This window comes from Bombina bombina, chromosome 4, assembly GCF_027579735.1.
Source record: "Bombina bombina isolate aBomBom1 chromosome 4, aBomBom1.pri, whole genome shotgun sequence".
NCBI classification, from domain to species: domain Eukaryota; kingdom Metazoa; phylum Chordata; class Amphibia; order Anura; family Bombinatoridae; genus Bombina; species Bombina bombina.
Genome location: NC_069502.1, coordinates 1,056,932,693 through 1,056,951,289, shown reverse-complemented (window position 1 = coordinate 1,056,951,289; position 18,597 = coordinate 1,056,932,693). Strand labels below are relative to the sequence as shown.

Here is an 18,597-nt window from a genome sequence, read left to right as displayed (position 1 = left end):
TAAAGCTTTGGTATTGGTTCCCACAAGTAAGGATGACGCCGTGGACCGGACACACCTATGTTGGAGAAAACAGAATTTATGTTTACCTGATAAATTACTTTCTCCAACGGTGTGTCCGGTCCACGGCCCGCCCTGGTTTTTTAATCAGGTCTGATGATTTATTTTCTTTAACTACAGTCACCACGGTATCATATGATTTCTCCTATGCAAATATTCCTCCTTTACGTCGGTCGAATGACTGGGGAAGGCGGAGCCTAGGAGGGATCATGTGACCAGCTTTGCTGGGCTCTTTGCCATTTCCTGTTGGGGAAGAGAATATCCCACAAGTAAGGATGACGCCGTGGACCGGACACACCGTTGGAGAAAGTAATTTATCAGGTAAACATAAATTCTGTTTTCTGTATTGTTTTTCTGCTATCAGGGTTAGTTATCCTTGCTAATGGGAGCAATCATTTGCTAAAATTGTGTTTTTACAAAGATTTGATGCTATAACTTCTCAGTTTATTAATTTTCAACTGTCATAACTTTTTCTGTGCTTCTTATAGGCACAGTACGTTTTCATATTATAGTAAATTACTTGAAAAGTATTTCCAAGTTGCTAGTTTAATTGCTAGTGTGTTAAACATGTCTGATTCAGAGGAAGATATCTGTGCTATATGTGCTAAAGCCAAAGTGGAGCCCAATAGAAATTTATGTACTAACTGCATTGATGCTACTTTAAATAAAAGTCAATCTGTACAAATTGAACATATTTCACCAAACAACGAGGGGAGAGTTATGCCGACTAACTCGCCTCACGTGTCAGTACCTGCATCTCCCGGTCGGGAGGTGCGTGATATTGTAGCGCCGAGTACATCTGGGCGGCCATTACAAATCACATTACAGGATATGGCTACTGTTATGACTGAAGTTTTGGCTAAATTACCAGAACTAAGAGGTAAGCGTGATCACTCTGGGGTGAGAACAGAGTGCGCTGATAATATTAGGGCCATGTCAGACACTGCGTCACAATTTGCAGAACATGAGGACGGAGAGCTTCATTCTGCGGGTGACGGTTCTGATCCAAACAAACTGGATTCAGACATTTCAAATTTTAAATTTAAGCTGGAAAACCTCCGTGTATTACTAGGGGAGGTGTTAGCGGCTCTGAATGATTGTAACACAGTTGCAATACCAGAGAAAATGTGTAGGTTGGATAAATATTTTGCGGTACCGTCGAGTACTGACGTTTTTCCTATACCTTAGAGACTTACTGAAATTGTTACTAAGGAGTGGGATAGACCCGGTGTGCCGTTCTCACCCCCTCCTATATTTAGAAAGATGTTTCCAATAGACGCCACCACACGGGACTTATGGCAAACGGTCCCTAAGGTGGAGGGAGCAGTTTCTACTTTAGCTAAGCGTACCACTATCCCGGTGGAGGATAGCTGTGCCTTTTCAGATCCAATGGATAAAAAGTTAGAGGGTTACCTTAAGAAAATGTTTGTTCAACAAGGTTTTATATTGCAACCTCTTGCATGCATTGCGCCTGTCACGGCTGCAGCAGCATTTTGGTTTGAGTCTCTGGAAGAGACACTTGAATCAGCTCCATTAGATGAGATTACACACAAGCTTAAAGCCCTTAAGTTAGCTAACTCATTTATTTCGGATGCCGTAGTACATTTAACTAAACTTACGGCTAAGAATTCCGGATTCGCCATTCAGGCGCGCAGAGCACTGTGGCTAAAATCCTGGTCAGCTGACGTTACTTCTAAATTGCTTAATATACCTTTCAAAGGGCAGACCTTATTCGGGCCCGGGTTGAAAGAAATTATCGCTGACATTACAGGAGGTAAAGGCCATGCCCTGCCTCAAGACAGAGCCAAACCTAAGGCTAGACAGTCTAATTTTCGTTCCTTTCGTAATTTCAAAGCAGGAGCAGCATCAACTTCCTCTGCACCAAAACAGGAAGGAGCTGTTGCTCGCTACAGACAAGGCTGGAGACCTAACCAGTCCTGGAACAAGGGCAAGCAGGCCAGGAAACCTGCTGCTGCCCCTAAGACAGCATGAATTGAGGGCCCCCGATCCGGGAACGGATCTAGTGGGGGGCAGACTTTCTCTCTTCGCCCAGGCTTGGGCAAGAGATGTCCAGGATCCCTGGGCGTTAGAGATCATATCTCAGGGATACCTTCTGGACTTCAAATCCTCTCCCCCAAAAGGGAGATTTCATCTGTCAAGGTTGTCAACAAACCAAATAAAGAAAGAGGCGTTTCTACGCTGTGTACAAGATCTTTTACTAATGGGAGTGATCCATCCGGTTCCGCGGTCGGAACAAGGACAAGGGTTTTACTCAAATCTGTTTGTGGTTCCCAAAAAAGAGGGAATTTTCAGGCCAATCTTGGATTTAAAAATCCTAAACAAATTCCTAAGAGTTCCATCGTTCAAAATGGAAACTATTCGGACAATCTTGCCCATGATCCAAAAGGGTCAGTACATGACCACAGTGGATTTAAAGGATGCTTACCTTCACATACCGATTCACAAAGATCATTACCGGTATCTAAGGTTTGCCTTCCTAGACAGGCATTACCAGTTTGTAGCTCTTCCATTCGGATTGGCTGCGGCTCCAAGAATCTTCACAAAGGTTCTGGGTGCTCTTCTGGCGGTACTAAGACCGCGAGGAATTTCGGTAGCTCCGTACCTAGACGACATTCTGATACAAGCTTCAAGCTTTCAAACTGCCAAGTCTCATACAGAGTTAGTACTGGCATTTCTAAGGTCGCATGGATGGAAGGTGAACGAAAAGAAGAGTTCTCTCTTTCCACTCACAAGAGTTCCCTTCTTGGGGACTCTTATAGATTCTGTAGAAATGAAGATTTACCTGACAGAAGACAGGTTAACAAAGCTTCAAAATGCATGCCGTGTCCTTCATTCCATTCAACACCCGTCAGTAGCTCAATGCATGGAGGTGATCGGCTTAATGGTAGCGGCAATGGACATAGTACCCTTTGCACGCCTACATCTCAGACCGCTGCAATTGTGCATGCTAAGTCAGTGGAATGGGGATTACTCAGACTTGTCCTCTTCTCTGAATCTGGATCAAGAGACCAGAAATTCTCTTCTATGGTGGCTTTCTCGGCCACATCTGTCCAGGGGGATGCCATTCAGCAGGCCAGACTGGACAATTGTAACAACAGACGCCAGCCTACTAGGTTGGGGGGCTGTCTGGAATTCTCTGAAGGCTCAGGGACAATGGAATCAGGAGGAGAGTCTCCTGCCAATAAACATTCTGGAATTGAGAGCAGTTCTCAATGCCCTTCTGGCTTGGCCCCAGTTAACAACTCGGGGGTTCATCAGGTTTCAGTCGGACAACATCACGACTGTAGCTTACATCAACCATCAGGGAGGGACAAGAAGCTCCCTAGCAATGATGGAAGTATCAAAGATAATTCGCTGGGCAGAGTCTCACTCTTGCCACCTGTCAGCAATCCACATCCCGGGAGTGGAGAACTGGGAGGCGGATTTCCTAAGTCGTCAGACTTTTCATCCGGGGGAGTGGGAACTTCATCCGGAGGTCTTTGCCCACATACTTCGACGTTGGGGCAAACCAGAAATAGATCTCATGGCGTCTCGACAGAACGCCAAGCTTCCTCGTTACGGGTCCAGATCCAGGGATCCGGGAGCGGTTCTGATAGATGCTTTGACAGCACCTTGGACCTTCGGGATGGCTTATGTGTTTCCTCCTTTCCCGATGCTTCCTCGATTGATTGCCAGAATCAAACAGGAGAGAGCATCAGTGATTCTAATAGCGCCTGCATGGCCACGCAGGACTTGGTATGCAGATCTAGTGGACATGTCCTCCTGTCCACCTTGGTCTCTACCTCTGAAACAGGACCTTCTGATCCAGGGTCCCTTCAAACATCAAAATCTAATTTCTCTGAAGCTGACTGCTTGGAAATTGAACGCTTGATTTTATCAAAACGTGGTTTTTCTGAGTCAGTTATTGATACCTTAATACAGGCTAGGAAGCCTGTTACCAGAAAGATTTACCACAAAATATGGCGTAAATACTTATATTGGTGCGAATCCAAGAGTTACTCATGGAGTAAGGTTAGGATTCCTAGGATATTGTCTTTTTTACAAGAAGGTTTAGAAAAGGGTTTATCCGCTAGTTCCTTAAAAGGACAGATTTCAGCTCTGTCCATTCTTTTACACAAACGTCTGTCAGAAGTTCCGGACGTTCAAGCTTTTTGTCAGGCTTTAGCTAGGATCAAGCCTGTGTTTAAAACTGTTGCTCCGCCATGGAGTTTGAACTTAGTTCTTAATGTTTTACAGGGTGTTCCGTTTGAACCCTTTCATTCCATTGATATCAAGCTGTTATCTTGGAAAGTTCTGTTTTTAATGGCTATTTCCTCGGCTCGAAGAGTCTCTGAGTTATCTGCCTTACATTGTGATTCTCCTTATCTGATTTTTCATTCAGACAAGGTAGTTCTGCGTACTAAGCCTGGGTTCTTACCTAAGGTAGTCACTAACAGGAATATCAATCAAGAGATTGTTGTTCCATCCTTGTGTCCTAATCCTTCTTCGAAGAAGGAACGTCTGCTACACAATCTAGATGTAGTCCGTGCCCTGAAATTTTATCTACAGGCAACTAAGGATTTTCGACAAACGTCTTCCCTGTTTGTCGTTTATTCTGGTCAGAGGAGAGGTCAAAAGGCTTCGGCCACCTCTCTCTCTTTTTGGCTTCGTAGCATAATACGGTTAGCCTATGAGACTGCTGGTCAGCAGCCTCCTGAAAGAATTACAGCTCATTCTACTAGAGCTGTGGCTTCCACTTGGGCCTTTAAGAATGAGGCTTCTGTTGAACAGATTTGCAAAGCTGCAACTTGGTCTTCTCTTCATACTTTTTCCAAATTTTACAAATTTGACACTTTTGCTTCTTCGGAGGCTGTTTTTGGGAGAAAGGTTCTTCAGGCAGTGGTTCCTTCCGTATAAAGAGCCTGCCTGTCCCTCCCGTCATCCGTGTACTTTAGCTTTGGTATTGGTATCCCAGAAGTAATGATGACCCGTGGACTGACCACACTTAACAGGAGAAAACAAAATTTATGCTTACCTGATAAATTCCTTTCTCCTGTAGTGTGGTCAGTCCACGGCCCGCCCTGTTTTTTATGGCAGGTAAAAAATTTTTGAATTATACTCCAGTCACCACTACACCCTTTGGCTTCTCCTTTCTCGTTGGTCCTTGGTCGAATGACTGGAGGTGACGTAGAGGGGAGGAGCTATATAGCAGCTCTGCTGGGTGAATCCTCTTGCACTTCCTGTTGGGGAGGAGTTAATATCCCAGAAGTAATGATGACCCGTGGACTGACCACACTACAGGAGAAAGGAATTTATCAGGTAAGCATAAATTTTTTTTTTTTTTTGTCCTTTTCAACCTCTGTTTGAAATTGAATCAAGTAGACATGTGAGTTTTAGAACCTTAGTATGTGAACAACCCAACACTGGAGAGAATGAATGAGAGAGCATTTGAAATAAAACATAACACAAGAAAAAAAAAACCTTCTCTGTGATGTTTTATATCAGGTGGCCCTTCATTTCTGTTTGTGTTGTCAGACCCCACTGTGGTATATTGGCAGTTATTGCGGTTAGTGCAGGACTCCCCGGAGCTTAGGAGTTAAGCCACCATCTCGGTTGCTGCCGGCTCTGCCCCCTGGGCATATGATTTTTCTTTTTTAGCACAGTAATACTCACATTCCCCTTGTGTATGAGGTGAGAACATGGATTTTATTTTACATCAGTACTGTTCAGTTTTTTGATGCAGTATAACACATTTTTGAAGATCAATGTTAGTGGCCAGAACAGGGCTTGAAAAATGCTGGGTGCTTGGAAACTGTCTCCAAGTAGTATACAACTTTTTGTATTCTTCATACATCCCTATATTAGATCATTCCTTGGTTTCTGAAAAAATTATAATTGGTCCCCCATTATGCTGGTTGGCTCCTAAGTTATAAATACATATTTCAACCCTGCCTTAACAAACTCTACGATTTACCATCACTAAACTGGACTTTAGTGATGAAACATTTTTACTGATGAAACATGTAAAAGAAAAAAAAAAAAAAAAGTGCTGAACTGACCCTTTCTGTGCCGTTGCACATTGCTAAACTCAGCGGCTCCGGCCGCCCACGGCACATCAATCTTCTACCAATGAGGTGCCGCTTGCACCTCTAAACTAATAACCTTGCTTGCATACAGAAACGGTTATAAAAGCACAGGTTCCTGTATCTGCAGGTTTATATGGGAGTGGGTTTATTTTATGGCTCATTTTTGCTTTAACAAGACAAACTAAAAACTACTATTACTTTGTATAGCCATGAACATTTACAAACTAAGAGTATATGTAATTATTTTTTGTCTGATTTCATCTGTTTTTATCTCTTACCTTTGGTCACTGGTATAATGGACTTATTTTTTTCTTATTTTCTTACCCTAACACTTTCTTAGGTGTCAAAGATGTTGGTTAAATTAATATTTTGGCCTGCTGACACTGTCTGTCAGAGCGCCACAATTATAAATACAAACTAATGTGGTTTCTCCAACATAGGTGTGTCCGGTCCACGGCGTCATCCTTACTTGTGGGATATTCTCTTCCCCAACAGGAAATGGCAAAGAGCCCAGCAAAGCTGGTCACATGATCCCTCCTAGGCTCCGCCTACCCCAGTCATTCTCTTTGCCGTTGTACAGGCAACATCTCCACGGAGATGGCTTAGAGTTTTTTAGTGTTTAACTGTAGTTTTTCATTATTCAATCAAGAGTTTGTTATTTTCAAATAGTGCTGGTACGTACTATTTACTCAGAAACAGAAAAGAGATGAAGAATTCTGTTTGTATGAGGAAAATGATTTTAGCAACCGTAACTAAAATCCATGGCTGTTCCACACAGGACTGTTGAGAGCATTAACTTCAGTTGGGGGAACAGTTTGCAGTCCTTTGCTGCTTGAGGTATGACACATTCTAACAAGACGATGTAATGCTGGAAGCTGTCATTTTCCCTATGGGATCCGGTAAGCCATGTTTATTATGATTGTAAATAAGGGCTTCACAAGGGCTTATTTAGACTGTAGACATTTTTTGGGCTAAATCGATTGATATTAACACTTATTTAGCCTTGAGGAATCATTTATTCTGGGTATTTTGATATAATAATATCGGCAGGCACTGTTTTAGACACCTTATTCTTTAGGGGCTTTCCCAAAGCATAGGCAGAGTCTCATTTTCGCGCCGGTGTTGCGCACTTGTTTTTGAGAGGCATGGCATGCAGTCGCATGTGAGAGGAGCTCTGATACTTATAAAAGACTTCTGAAGGCATCATTTGGTATCGTATTCCCCTTGGGTTTGGTTGGGTCTCAGCAAAGCAGATACCAGGGACTGTAAAGGGGTTAAAGCTTAAAACGGCTCCGGTTCCGTTATTTTAAGGGTTAAAGCTTCCAAAATTGGTGTGCAATATTTTCAAGGCTTTAAGACACTGTGGTGAAAATTTGGTGAATTTTGAACAATTCCTTCATGTTTTTTCGCAATTGCAGTAATAAAGTGTGTTCAGTTTAAAATTTAAAGTGACAGTAACGGTTTTATTTCAAAACGTTTTTTGTACTTTATTATCAAGTTTATGCCTGTTTAACATGTCTGAACTACCAGATAGACTGTGTTCTGAATGTGGGGAAGCCAGAATTCCTATTCATTTAAATAAATGTGATTTATGTGATAATGACAATGATGCCCAAGATGATTCCTCAAGTGAGGGGAGTAAGCATGGTACTGCATCATTCCCTCCTTCGTCTACACGAGTCTTGCCCACTCAGGAGGCCCCTAGTACATCTAGCGCGCCAATACTCCTTACTATGCAACAATTAAAATGCTCTCAAGGCTTGGCCCCAGCTAGCGAGGACCAAGTTCATACGGTTTCAATCAGACAACATGACGACTGTTGCGTACATCAACCATCAGGGGGGAACAAGGAGTTCCCTAGCGATGGAAGAAGTGACCAAGATTATTCTATGGGCGGAGTCTCACTCCTGCCACCTGTCTGCTATCCACATCCCGGGAGTGGAAAATTGGGAAGCGGATTTTCTGAGTCGTCAGACATTGCATCCGGGGGAGTGGGAACTCCATCCGGAAATCTTTGCCCAAGTCACTCAACTTTGGGGCATTCCAGACATGGATCTGATGGCCTCTCGTCAGAACTTCAAAGTTCCTTGCTACGGGTCCAGATCCAGGGATCCCAAGGCGGCTCTAGTGGATGCACTAGTAGCACCTTGGACCTTCAAACTAGCTTATGTGTTCCCGCCGTTTCCTCTCATCCCCAGGCTGGTAGCCAGGACCAATCAGGAGAGGGCGTCGGTGATCTTGATAGCTCCTGCGTGGCCACGCAGGACTTGGTATGCAGATCTGGTGAATATGTCATCGGCTCCACCTTGGAAGCTACCTTTGAGACGAGACCTTCTTGTTCAGGGTCCGTTCGAACATCCGAATCTGGTTTCACTCCAGCTGACTGCTTGGAGATTGAACGCTTGATTTTATCGAAGCGAGGTTTCTCAGATTCTGTTATCGATACTCTTGTTCAGGCCAGAAAGCCTGTAACTAGAAAGATTTACCACAAAATTTGGAAAAAATATATCTGTTGGTGTGAATCTAAAGGATTCCCTTGGGACAAGGTTAAGATTCCTAGGATTCTATCCTTCCTTCAAGAAGGATTGGAAAAAGGATTATCGGCAAGTTCCCTGAAGGGACAGATTTCTGCCTTGTCGGTGTTACTTCACAAAAAACTGGCAGCTGTGCCAGATGTTCAAGCCTTTGTTCAGGCTCTGGTTAGAATCAAGCCTGTTTACAAACCTTTGACTCCTCCTTGGAGTCTCAATTTAGTTCTTTCAGTTCTTCAGGGGGTTCCGTTTGAACCCTTACATTCCGTTGATATTAAGTTATTATCTTGGAAAGTTTTGTTTTTAGTTGCAATTTCTTCTGCTAGAAGAGTTTCAGAATTATCTGCTCTGCAGTGTTCTCCTCCTTATCTGGTGTTCCATGCAGATAAGGTGGTTTTACGTACTAAACCTGGTTTTCTTCCAAAAGTTGTTTCTAACAAAAACATTAACCAGGAGATTATCGTACCTTCTCTGTGTCCGAAACCAGTTTCAAAGAAGGAACGCTTGTTGCACAATTTGGATGTTGTTCGCGCTCTAAAATTCTATTTAGATGCTACAAAGGATTTTAGACAACCATCTTCCCTGTTTGTTGTTTATGCAGGTAAAAGGAGAGGTCAAAAAGCAACTTCTACCTCTCTCTCTTTTTGGATTAAAAGCATCATCAGATTGGCTTACGAGACTGCCGGACGGCAGCCTCCCGAAAGAATCACGGCTCATTCCACTAGGGCTGTGGCTTCCACATGGGCCTTCAAGAACGAGGCTTCTGTTGATCAGATATGTAGGGCAGCGACTTGGTCTTCACTGCACACTTTTACCAAATTTTACAAGTTTGATACTTTTGCTTCTTCTGAGGCTATTTTTGGGAGAAAGGTTTTGCAAGCCGTGGTGCCTTCCATTTAGGTGACCTGATTTGCTCCCTCCCTTCATCCGTGTCCTAAAGCTTTGGTATTGGTTCCCACAAGTAAGGATGACGCCGTGGACCGGACACACCTATGTTGGAGAAAACAGAATTTATGTTTACCTGATAAATTTCTTTCTCCAACGGTGTGTCCGGTCCACGGCCCGCCCTGGTTTTTTAATCAGGTCTGATAATTTATTTTCTTTAACTACAGTCACCACGGTACCATATGGTTTCTCCTATGCTATTATTCCTCCTTAACGTCGGTCGAATGACTGGGGTAGGCGGAGCCTAGGAGGGATCATGTGACCAGCTTTGCTGGGCTCTTTGCCATTTCCTGTTGGGGAAGAGAATATCCCACAAGTAAGGATGACGCCGTGGACCGGACACACCGTTGGAGAAAGAAATTTATCAGGTAAACATAAATTCTGTTTTTCTTTCCTGGTTGCATAAGGCATTGGCACTATTTAGCAATGAGTCACTTGTATGCTGCTGCACGTGTGCTATGTGGTGTTTATTGGGATATCTTATTTCACTTTCCATGCTGGTGTAATGGTTGACCAACAATTATTCTGAACTGTTTACAAACAAGTGCTCATATGTGCCCTCTAAAGTGCACAGAAAATTCCTGTTGTGGTTTAGCTTTACATATCTTAGATTGTCCGCTAATACCTAGAATTAGTTAGAAGCACTCATGTCTTCATTGTTTGAAGCACACATGTGTACGTTACACTTTTGTAAACTATGACATCTATTATCTTTGTAAAACTATATGTTAGCACAATCAGTGAAGAGTTGAAGAAATGTAAAAGAACTGTAGTCTGTAGTGCCAGCTAGAAATAAATAATAGCGTACAAGTCTGTGCGCTTGTGAAGTTCCAGAGAATATTCTGCTGTTTAAATTTTTCTCTTTCTTTCTCCCTCTTTCTTTATATCTTCTAACATCATTCCATCAGTAAAAAAAAAAATAGTGCACATAGAGTAATTTTGTAAAAGTAGTATGCTATTTTCTTTAAGCTCAACACATTTCAGCAGTGAAAGTTGCCTCCCACCACTGCACTACCCATATCCCATAGTATGGTGTGTATATGTAATAAGGAGATATTGGCCTATATTATGTTACAATTACAAATGTTACCCCCGATGGTAGCAATGGAGATCTTCATTAAATAAGTTATGATTGTTATTACAAGGAAATAAACTTTACAACTAAAATAAAGCCTTGTTAAAAATTAAGATGGGTGCTATGAAAAGTTTGTCATATTTGTATTGTTCAATAAAGTTTGTGACTACCATTTTATTGCAGGTTAGGGCTAGTTTACATTGCAGTAAACTTTGTGAACTGAAATAAAAAAACTCCTTAGATCTTAATGTTTATCAGTGTTATCACCAGTTCATAAATTTTACTAAAATGTAAACCAGCCTTTAGTGTTGCTGTGGACACTTGTATCCAGATAGTGAGGCAAGATAACAAGGTGCTATACATGGATGGCTTTTCTATGATAGCATTAAAGAGTAATACAGAGCTATTCCTAATTCTTGAAAGGTAAGCACTGTCTTATTCACCCTCAGTGTATATTGATAATTGTGCGTCAATGGATTAGAAATATTACCAGAATCTTATTTGCATTCCATCACTGGAGAAGGACACTGTACTAAAACACTTAATTGCTGTGTTCTGAGAGTGATGAGAGAGAACGGCACTTCCTGCCTAATTAAGACGAAAAGAAAACATGATGTAAAGATTGCTGACAGGTGTAAAGTTGTTATGCGTTAATTATTGGAAAACAATGTCATGTAATGCATTTTAATAAAAGTTGTGTCCTGATGCATCTTACTACAGTTGGCAGAATTCATTTTTCACTCTGCAAAAAGTTTTTTTATTTTACCACTTTTCTTATATTTAGCTTCAGTTCAGCAACATTTTGCTAACTTGTGACTCCTAATTTTATTATTTTGGTTATTTTTAAAGAATTTGTCCTGCTCAGGCAATGAAGGCAGATTTTGTCCTGTTTAGGCAGTGAAGGCAGACTGCAGATTGCAGCAAGTTAACTTTAGCTTGCATTATAAGCTCACTTTTGCAGTAATGTTCTAGTTAACCATTCATTTGTATTTTTCTCATCATTTTTTATGCTTTTTTTGTTTCCATTTCCATATTCAGTTCATATCGACAAGGCTTGTCTTCCACTAAAACACTTGTGCTTAATATTTTACATAGGTGGTAAGAACATTTTTGCTCTCTATTTTTGTTGATTTCTGGCTGCTATGTTATTTTCTGCATGTTTCATTAATAACATTAAAAATTGAGGAGTGTCTTTTTTTTTCTCTCTCTCCTTGTGAACATAATTTTAAAGTCAAATTGTGTATACTAAGATTAAAGCAGAGCTTCACAGAGGTTTGCATGGAAAGCTATTGAAAGTCTGCTTATTCGCTACTCAGATGATGGGTGTATTGAATGCTGGCTTGGGATGCTATGCCTGACAATTTTGTGAATCTACCCCTTAATGTTAGTATAACAACACTTGCTTTGTCATTGTCACAATACTAAAGCACCTATCTGCCAGTCACCATACTGTGTTTCATAATTTATCTAGTTCTTAAAATATCAATATCCATATGACAAGTTACGGTTTATAATTTAGCTTGCCTTTCCACAACAGTCTGACACCTGAGAGCTTTCCATTATAGTCGCAATCCTGTAAAAACCATTGAAACTATTGCAAATTTGCAACTTACCTAGACTGTTGTTTTTTTTTTTTTTTTTAAATCAATGTTTACTGTGCATGAATATCCTGTTAAACCATGAATTTTCAGCTATGATCATTAAATTCTAGTTGTAAACCATATTCCCTGGGTCAAATTCTAAAAGTTCCCCCGTGTTGGAACTTTAGTTAATGATATCCTGTTCCAACTTGGAACAGGATATATTATTAAAGGGACAGTTTACTCAAAATTTTCTCCCCTTTAATTTGTTCCAAATGATCTACTTTACCTGCTGGAGTGTATTAAATTGTTTACAAGTATTTTCATTACCCTTATATTGGCATATGAAATAGTTTATTTAGCCTGTGGTATCCCCACCCATCGTGAAAGTTTTTGGCCTCAAGGTCAAGCTGTGTTAACACAGCCAGCAGAAGAAATTACACTCCCAGTGGGTTATAGAAGAGATAAGGTAATAAAATGTTAATTTCTTTCATGTAATTAGCAAGAGTCCATGAGCTAGTGACGTATGGGATATACATTCCTACCAGGAGGGGCAAAGTTTCCCAAACCTCAAAATGCCTATAAATACACCCCTCACCACACCCACAAATCAGTTTTACAAACTTTGCCTCCTATGGAGGTGGTGAAGTAAGTTTGTGCTAGATTCTACGTTGATATGCAATCCGCAGCAGGTTGGAGCCCGGTTTTCCTCTCAGCGTGCAGTGAATGTCAGAGGGATGTGAGGAGAGTATTGCCTATTTGAATGCAGTGATCTCCTTCTACGGAGTCTATTTCATAGGTTCTCTGTTATCGGTCGTAGAGATTCATCTCTTACCTCCCTTTTCAGATCGACGATATACTCTTATATATATATATATACCATTACCTCTGCTGATTTTCGTTTCAGTACTGGTTTGGCTTTCTACAAACATGTAGATGAGTGTCCTGGGGTAAGTAAGTCTTATTTTCTGTGACACTCTAAGCTATGGTTGGGCACTTTTTTATAAAGTTCTAAATATATGTATTCAAACATTTATTTGCCTTGACTCAGGATGTTCAACATTCCTTATTTTCAGACAGTCAGTTTCATATTTGGGATAATGCATTTGAATCAATAATTTTTTCTTACCTTAAAAAATTTGACTTTTTCCCTGAGGGCTGTTAGGCTCGCGGGGGCTGAAAATGCTTCATTTTATTGCATCATTCTTGGCGCGGACTTTTTTGGCGCAAAATTTTTTTCTGTTTCCGGCGTCATACGTGTCGCCGGAAGTTGCGTCATTTTTTGACGTTCTTTTGCGTCAAAAGTGTCGGCGTTCCGGATGTGGCGTCATTTTTGGCGCCAAAAGCATTTAGGCGCCAAATAATGTGGGCGTTTTATTTGGCGCTAAAAAAATATGGGCGTAACTTTTGTCTCTACATTATTTAAGTCTCATTATTTATTGCTTCTGGTTGCTAGAAGCTTGTTCACTGGCATTTTTTTCCCATTCCTGAAACTGTCATTTAAGGAATTTGATCAATTTTGCTTTATATGTTGTTTTTTCTATTACATATTGCAAGATGTCCCATGTTGAAGCTGAGTCAGAAGATACTTCTGGAATATCCCTGCCTGGGGCTGGAGCTACCAAAGCTAAGTGTATCTACTGTAAACTTATGGTATCTGTTCCTCCAGCTGTTGTTTGTACTGTTTTGTCATGACAAACTGTTTATGCAGATAATATTTCCTTTAAGTACTGTTACATTACCTGTTGCTGTTCTGTCAACATCTAATACTCAGAGTGTTCCTGATAACATAAGAGATTTTGTTTTTAAATCCATTAAGAAGGCCATGTCTGTTATTCCTCCTTCTAGTAAATGTAAAAAGTCTTTTAAAACTTCTCATTTTTCAGATGAATTTTTAAATGAACATCATCATTCTGATTGTGATAATGGTTCTTCTGGTTCAGAGGATTCTGTCTCAGAGATTGATGCTGATAAATCTTCATATTTATTTAAAATGAAATTTATTCGTTCTTTACTTAAAGAAGTCCTAATTGCATTAGAAATTGACGATTCTGGTCCTCTTGATACTAAATCTAAACGTTTAGATAAGGTTTTTAAATCTCCTGTAGTTATTCCAGAAGTTTTTCCTGTCCCTAGTGCTATTTCTGAAGTAATTTCCAGGGAATGGAATAATTTGGGTAATTCATTTACTCCTCCTAAACGTTTTAAGCAATTATATCCTGTGCCATCTGACAGATTAGAGTTTTGGGACAAAATCCCTAAAGTTGATGGGGCTGTCTCTACTCTTGTTAAGCGTTCTATTCCTACGGCAGATGGTACTTCCTTAAGGATCCTTTAGATAGGAAAATTGAATCCTTTCTAAGAAAAGCTTACTTGTGTTCAGGTAATCTTCTTAGACCTGCTATATCTTTAGCGGATGTTGCTGCAGCTTCATCTTTTGGTTAGAAGCTTTAGCGCAACAAGTAACAGATCATAATTCTCATAGCATTTTTATTCTTCAACATGCTAATAATTTTATTTGTAATGCCATCTTTGATATCATTAGAGTTGATGTCAGGTATATGTCTCTAGCTATTTTAGCTAGAAGAGCTTTATGGCTTAAGACTTGGAATGCTGTTATGTCTTCTAAGTCTACTCTGCTTTCCCTTTCTTTCCAGGGTAATGATCATTTTCATTCCTTTTGTCACAACAAGGAACAAAAACCTGATCCTTCATCCTCAGGAGCGGTATCAGTTTGGAAACCATCTCCAGTCTGGAATAAATCCAAGCCTTTTAGAAAATCAAAGCCAGCTCCTAAGTCCACATGAAGGTGCGGCCCTCATTCCAGCTCAGCTGGTAGGGGGCAGATTACGTTTTTTCTAAGAAATTTGGATCAATTCCGTTCACAATCTTTGGATTCAGAACATTGTTTCAGAAGGGTACAGAATTGGCTTCAAGATAAGGCCTCCTGCAAAGAGATTTTTTCTTTTCCGTGTCCCAGTAAACCCAGCGAAGGCTCAAGCATTTCTGAAATGTGTTTCAGATCTAGAGTTGACTGGAGTAATTTTGCCAGTTCCAGTTCTGGAACAGGGACTGGGGTTTTATTCAAATCTCTTCTTTGTACCAAAGAAGGAAACTTCCTTCAGACCAGTTCTGGATCTAAAAATATTGAATCGTTATGTAAGGATACCAACATTCAAAATGGTAACTGTAAGGACTATCCTGCCTTTTGTTCAACAAGGGCATTATATGTCTACTATAGATTTACAGGATGCATATCTGCATATTCCGATTCATCCAGATCACTATCAGTTTCTGAGATTCTCTTTCCTAGATAAGCATTACCAGTTTGTGGCTCTGCCGTTTGGCCTAGCTACAGCTCCAAGAATTTTTTACGAAGGTTCTCGGTGCCCTTCTGTCTGTAATCAGAGAACAGGGTATTGTGGTATTCCTTATTTGGACAATATCTTGGTACTTGCTCAGTCTTCATATTTAGCAGAATCTCATTCGAATCCACTTGTGTTGTTTCTTCAACATCATGGTTGGAGGATCAATTTACCAAAAAGTTCATTGATTCCTCAGACTTAGGTAACCTTTTTAGGTTTTCAGATAGATTCAGTATCCATGACTCTATCTTTGATAGACATGAGACATCTAAAGTTGATATCAGCTTGTCGAAACCTTCAGTCACAATCTTTCCCTTCGGTAGCCTTATGCATGGAAATTCTAGGTCTTATGACTGCGGCATCGGACGCGATCCCCTTTGCTCGTTTTCACATGCGGCCTCTTCAGCTCTGTATGCTGAACCAGTGGTGCAGGGATTACACAAAGATATCTCAATTAATATCTTTAAAACCGATTGTACGACACTCTCTGACGTGGTGGACAGATCACCATCGTTTAGTTCAGGGGGCTTCTTTTGTTTTTCCGACCTGGACTGTAATTTCAACAGATGCAAGTCTTACAGGTTGGGGAGCTGTGTGGGGGTCTCTGACAGCACAAGTGGTTTGGGAATCTCAGGAGGTGAGATTACCGATCAATATTTTGGAACTCCGTGCAATTTTCAGAGCTCTTCAGTCTTGGCCTCTTCTGAAGAGAGAATCGTTCATTTGTTTTCAGACAGACAATGTCACAACTGTGGCATACATCAATCATCAAGGAGGGACTCACAGTCCTCTGGCTATGAAAGAAGTATCTCGAATTCTGGTTTGGGCGGAATCCAGCTCCTGTCTAATCTCTGCGGTTCATATTCCAGGAATAGACAATTGGGAAGCGGATTATCTCAGTCGCCAAACGTTGCATCCGGGCGAATGGTCTCTTCACCCAGAGGTATTTCTTCAGATTGTTCAAATGTGGAAACTTCCAGAAATAGATCTGATGGCTTCTCATCTAAACAAGAAACTTCCCAGGTATCTGTCCAGATCCCGGGATCCTCAGGTGGAGGCAGTGGATGCATTATCACTGCCTTGGAAGTATCATCCTGCCTATATCTTTCCGCCTCTAGTTCTTCTTCCAAGAGTAATCTCCAAGATTCTGAAGGAATGCTCATTTGTTCTGCTGGTAGCTCCAGCATGGCCTCACAGGTTTTGGTATGCGGATCTTGTCCGGATGGCTTCTTGCCAACCGTGGACTCTTCCGTTAAGACCAGACCTTCTGTCGCAAGGTCCTTTTTTCCATCAGGATCTCAAATCCTTAAATTTAAAGGTATGGAGATTGAACGCTTGATTCTTGGTCAAAGAGGTTTCTCTGACTCTGTGATTAATACTATGTTACCGGCTCGTAAATCTGTATCTAGAGAGATATATTATAGAGTCTGGAAGACTTATATTTCTTAGTGTCTTTCTCATCATTTTTCCTGGCATTCTTTTAGAATTCCGAGAATTTTACAGTTTCTTCAGGATGGTTTAGATAAAGGTTTGTCCGCAAGTTCCTTGAAAGGTCAAATCTCTGCTCTTTCTGTTCTTTTTCACAGAAAGATTGCTAATCTTCCTGATATTCATTGTTTTGTACAAGCCTTGGTTTGTATTAAACCTGTCATTAAGTCAATTTCTCCTCCTTGGAGTTTGAATTTGGTTCTGGGGGCTCTTCAAGCTCCTCCGTTTGAACCTATGCATTCATTGGACATTAAATTACTTTCTTGGAAAGTTTTGTTCCTTTTGGCCATCTCTTTTGCCAGAAGAGTCTCTGAATTGTCTGCTCTTTCTTGTGAGTCTCCTTTTCTGATTTTTCATCAGGATAAGGCAGTGTTGCGAACTTCTTTTGAATTTTTACCTAAGGTTGTGAATTCCAACAACATTAGTAGAGAAATTGTAGTTCCTTCATTATGCCCTAATCCTAAGAATTCTAAGGAGAAATCATTGCATTCTTTGGATGTTGTTAGAGCTTTGAAATATTATGTTGAAGCTACTAAGACTTTCCGAAAGACTTCTAGTCTATTTGTCATCTTTTCCGGTTCTAGAAAAGGCCAGAAAGCTTCTGCCATTTCTTTGGCATCTTGGTTGAAATCTTTAATTCATCATGCCTATGTTGAGTCGGGTATAACTCCGCCTCAGAGGATTACAGCTCATTCTACTAGGTCAGTTTCTACTTCCTGGGCGTTTAGGAATGAAGCTTCGGTTGATCAAATTTGCAAAGCAGCAACTTGGTCTTCTTTGCATACTTTTACTAAATTCTACCATTTTGATGTGTTTTCTTCTTCTGAAGCAGTTTTTGGTAGAAAAGTACTTCAGGCAGCTGTTTCAGTTTGAATCTTCTGCTTATGTTTTCGTTTAAAGTTTATTTTGTGTGTGGATTATTTTCAGCAGGAATTGGCTGTCTTTATTTTATCCCTCCCTCTCTAGTGACTCTTGCGTGGAAAGATCCACATCTTGGGTAGTCATTATCCCATACGTCACTAGCTCATGGACTCTTGCTAATTACATGAAAGAAAACATAATTTATGTAAGAACTTACCTGATAAATTCATTTCTTTCATATTAGCAAGAGTCCATGAGGCCCACCCTTTTTTGTGGTGGTTATGATTTTTTTGTATAAAGCACAATTATTCCAATTCCTTATTTTTTATGCTTTCGCACTTTTTTCTTATCACCCCACTTCTTGGCTATTCGTTAAACTGATTTGTGGGTGTGGTGAGGGGTGTATTTATAGGCATTTTGAGGTTTGGGAAACTTTGCCCCTCCTGGTAGGAATGTATATCCCATACGTCACTAGCTCATGGACTCTTGCTAATATGAAAGAAATGAATTTATCAGGTAAGTTCTTACATAAATTATGTTTTTCTTTTGTTCTGTCGAAGTATTGGTTATTGGTTTATGGACAGATATAAGATAAAGAAGCATGTATAT

At 40.6% G+C, this 18,597-nt stretch overlaps 1 protein-coding gene across 1 annotated transcript in view; it reads left to right on the top strand.

The window, feature by feature from the left end:
- The window catches only part of PSME4 (proteasome activator subunit 4), a gene marked incomplete in the record, with an annotated part of 938,614 nt that overhangs the window by 165,803 nt on the left and 754,214 nt on the right, over positions 1-18,597 (top strand). The window contains 1 exon segment of the mRNA XM_053712692.1: positions 11,733-11,792. Coding sequence (XP_053568667.1) covers positions 11,733-11,792 — 60 coding nt within the window.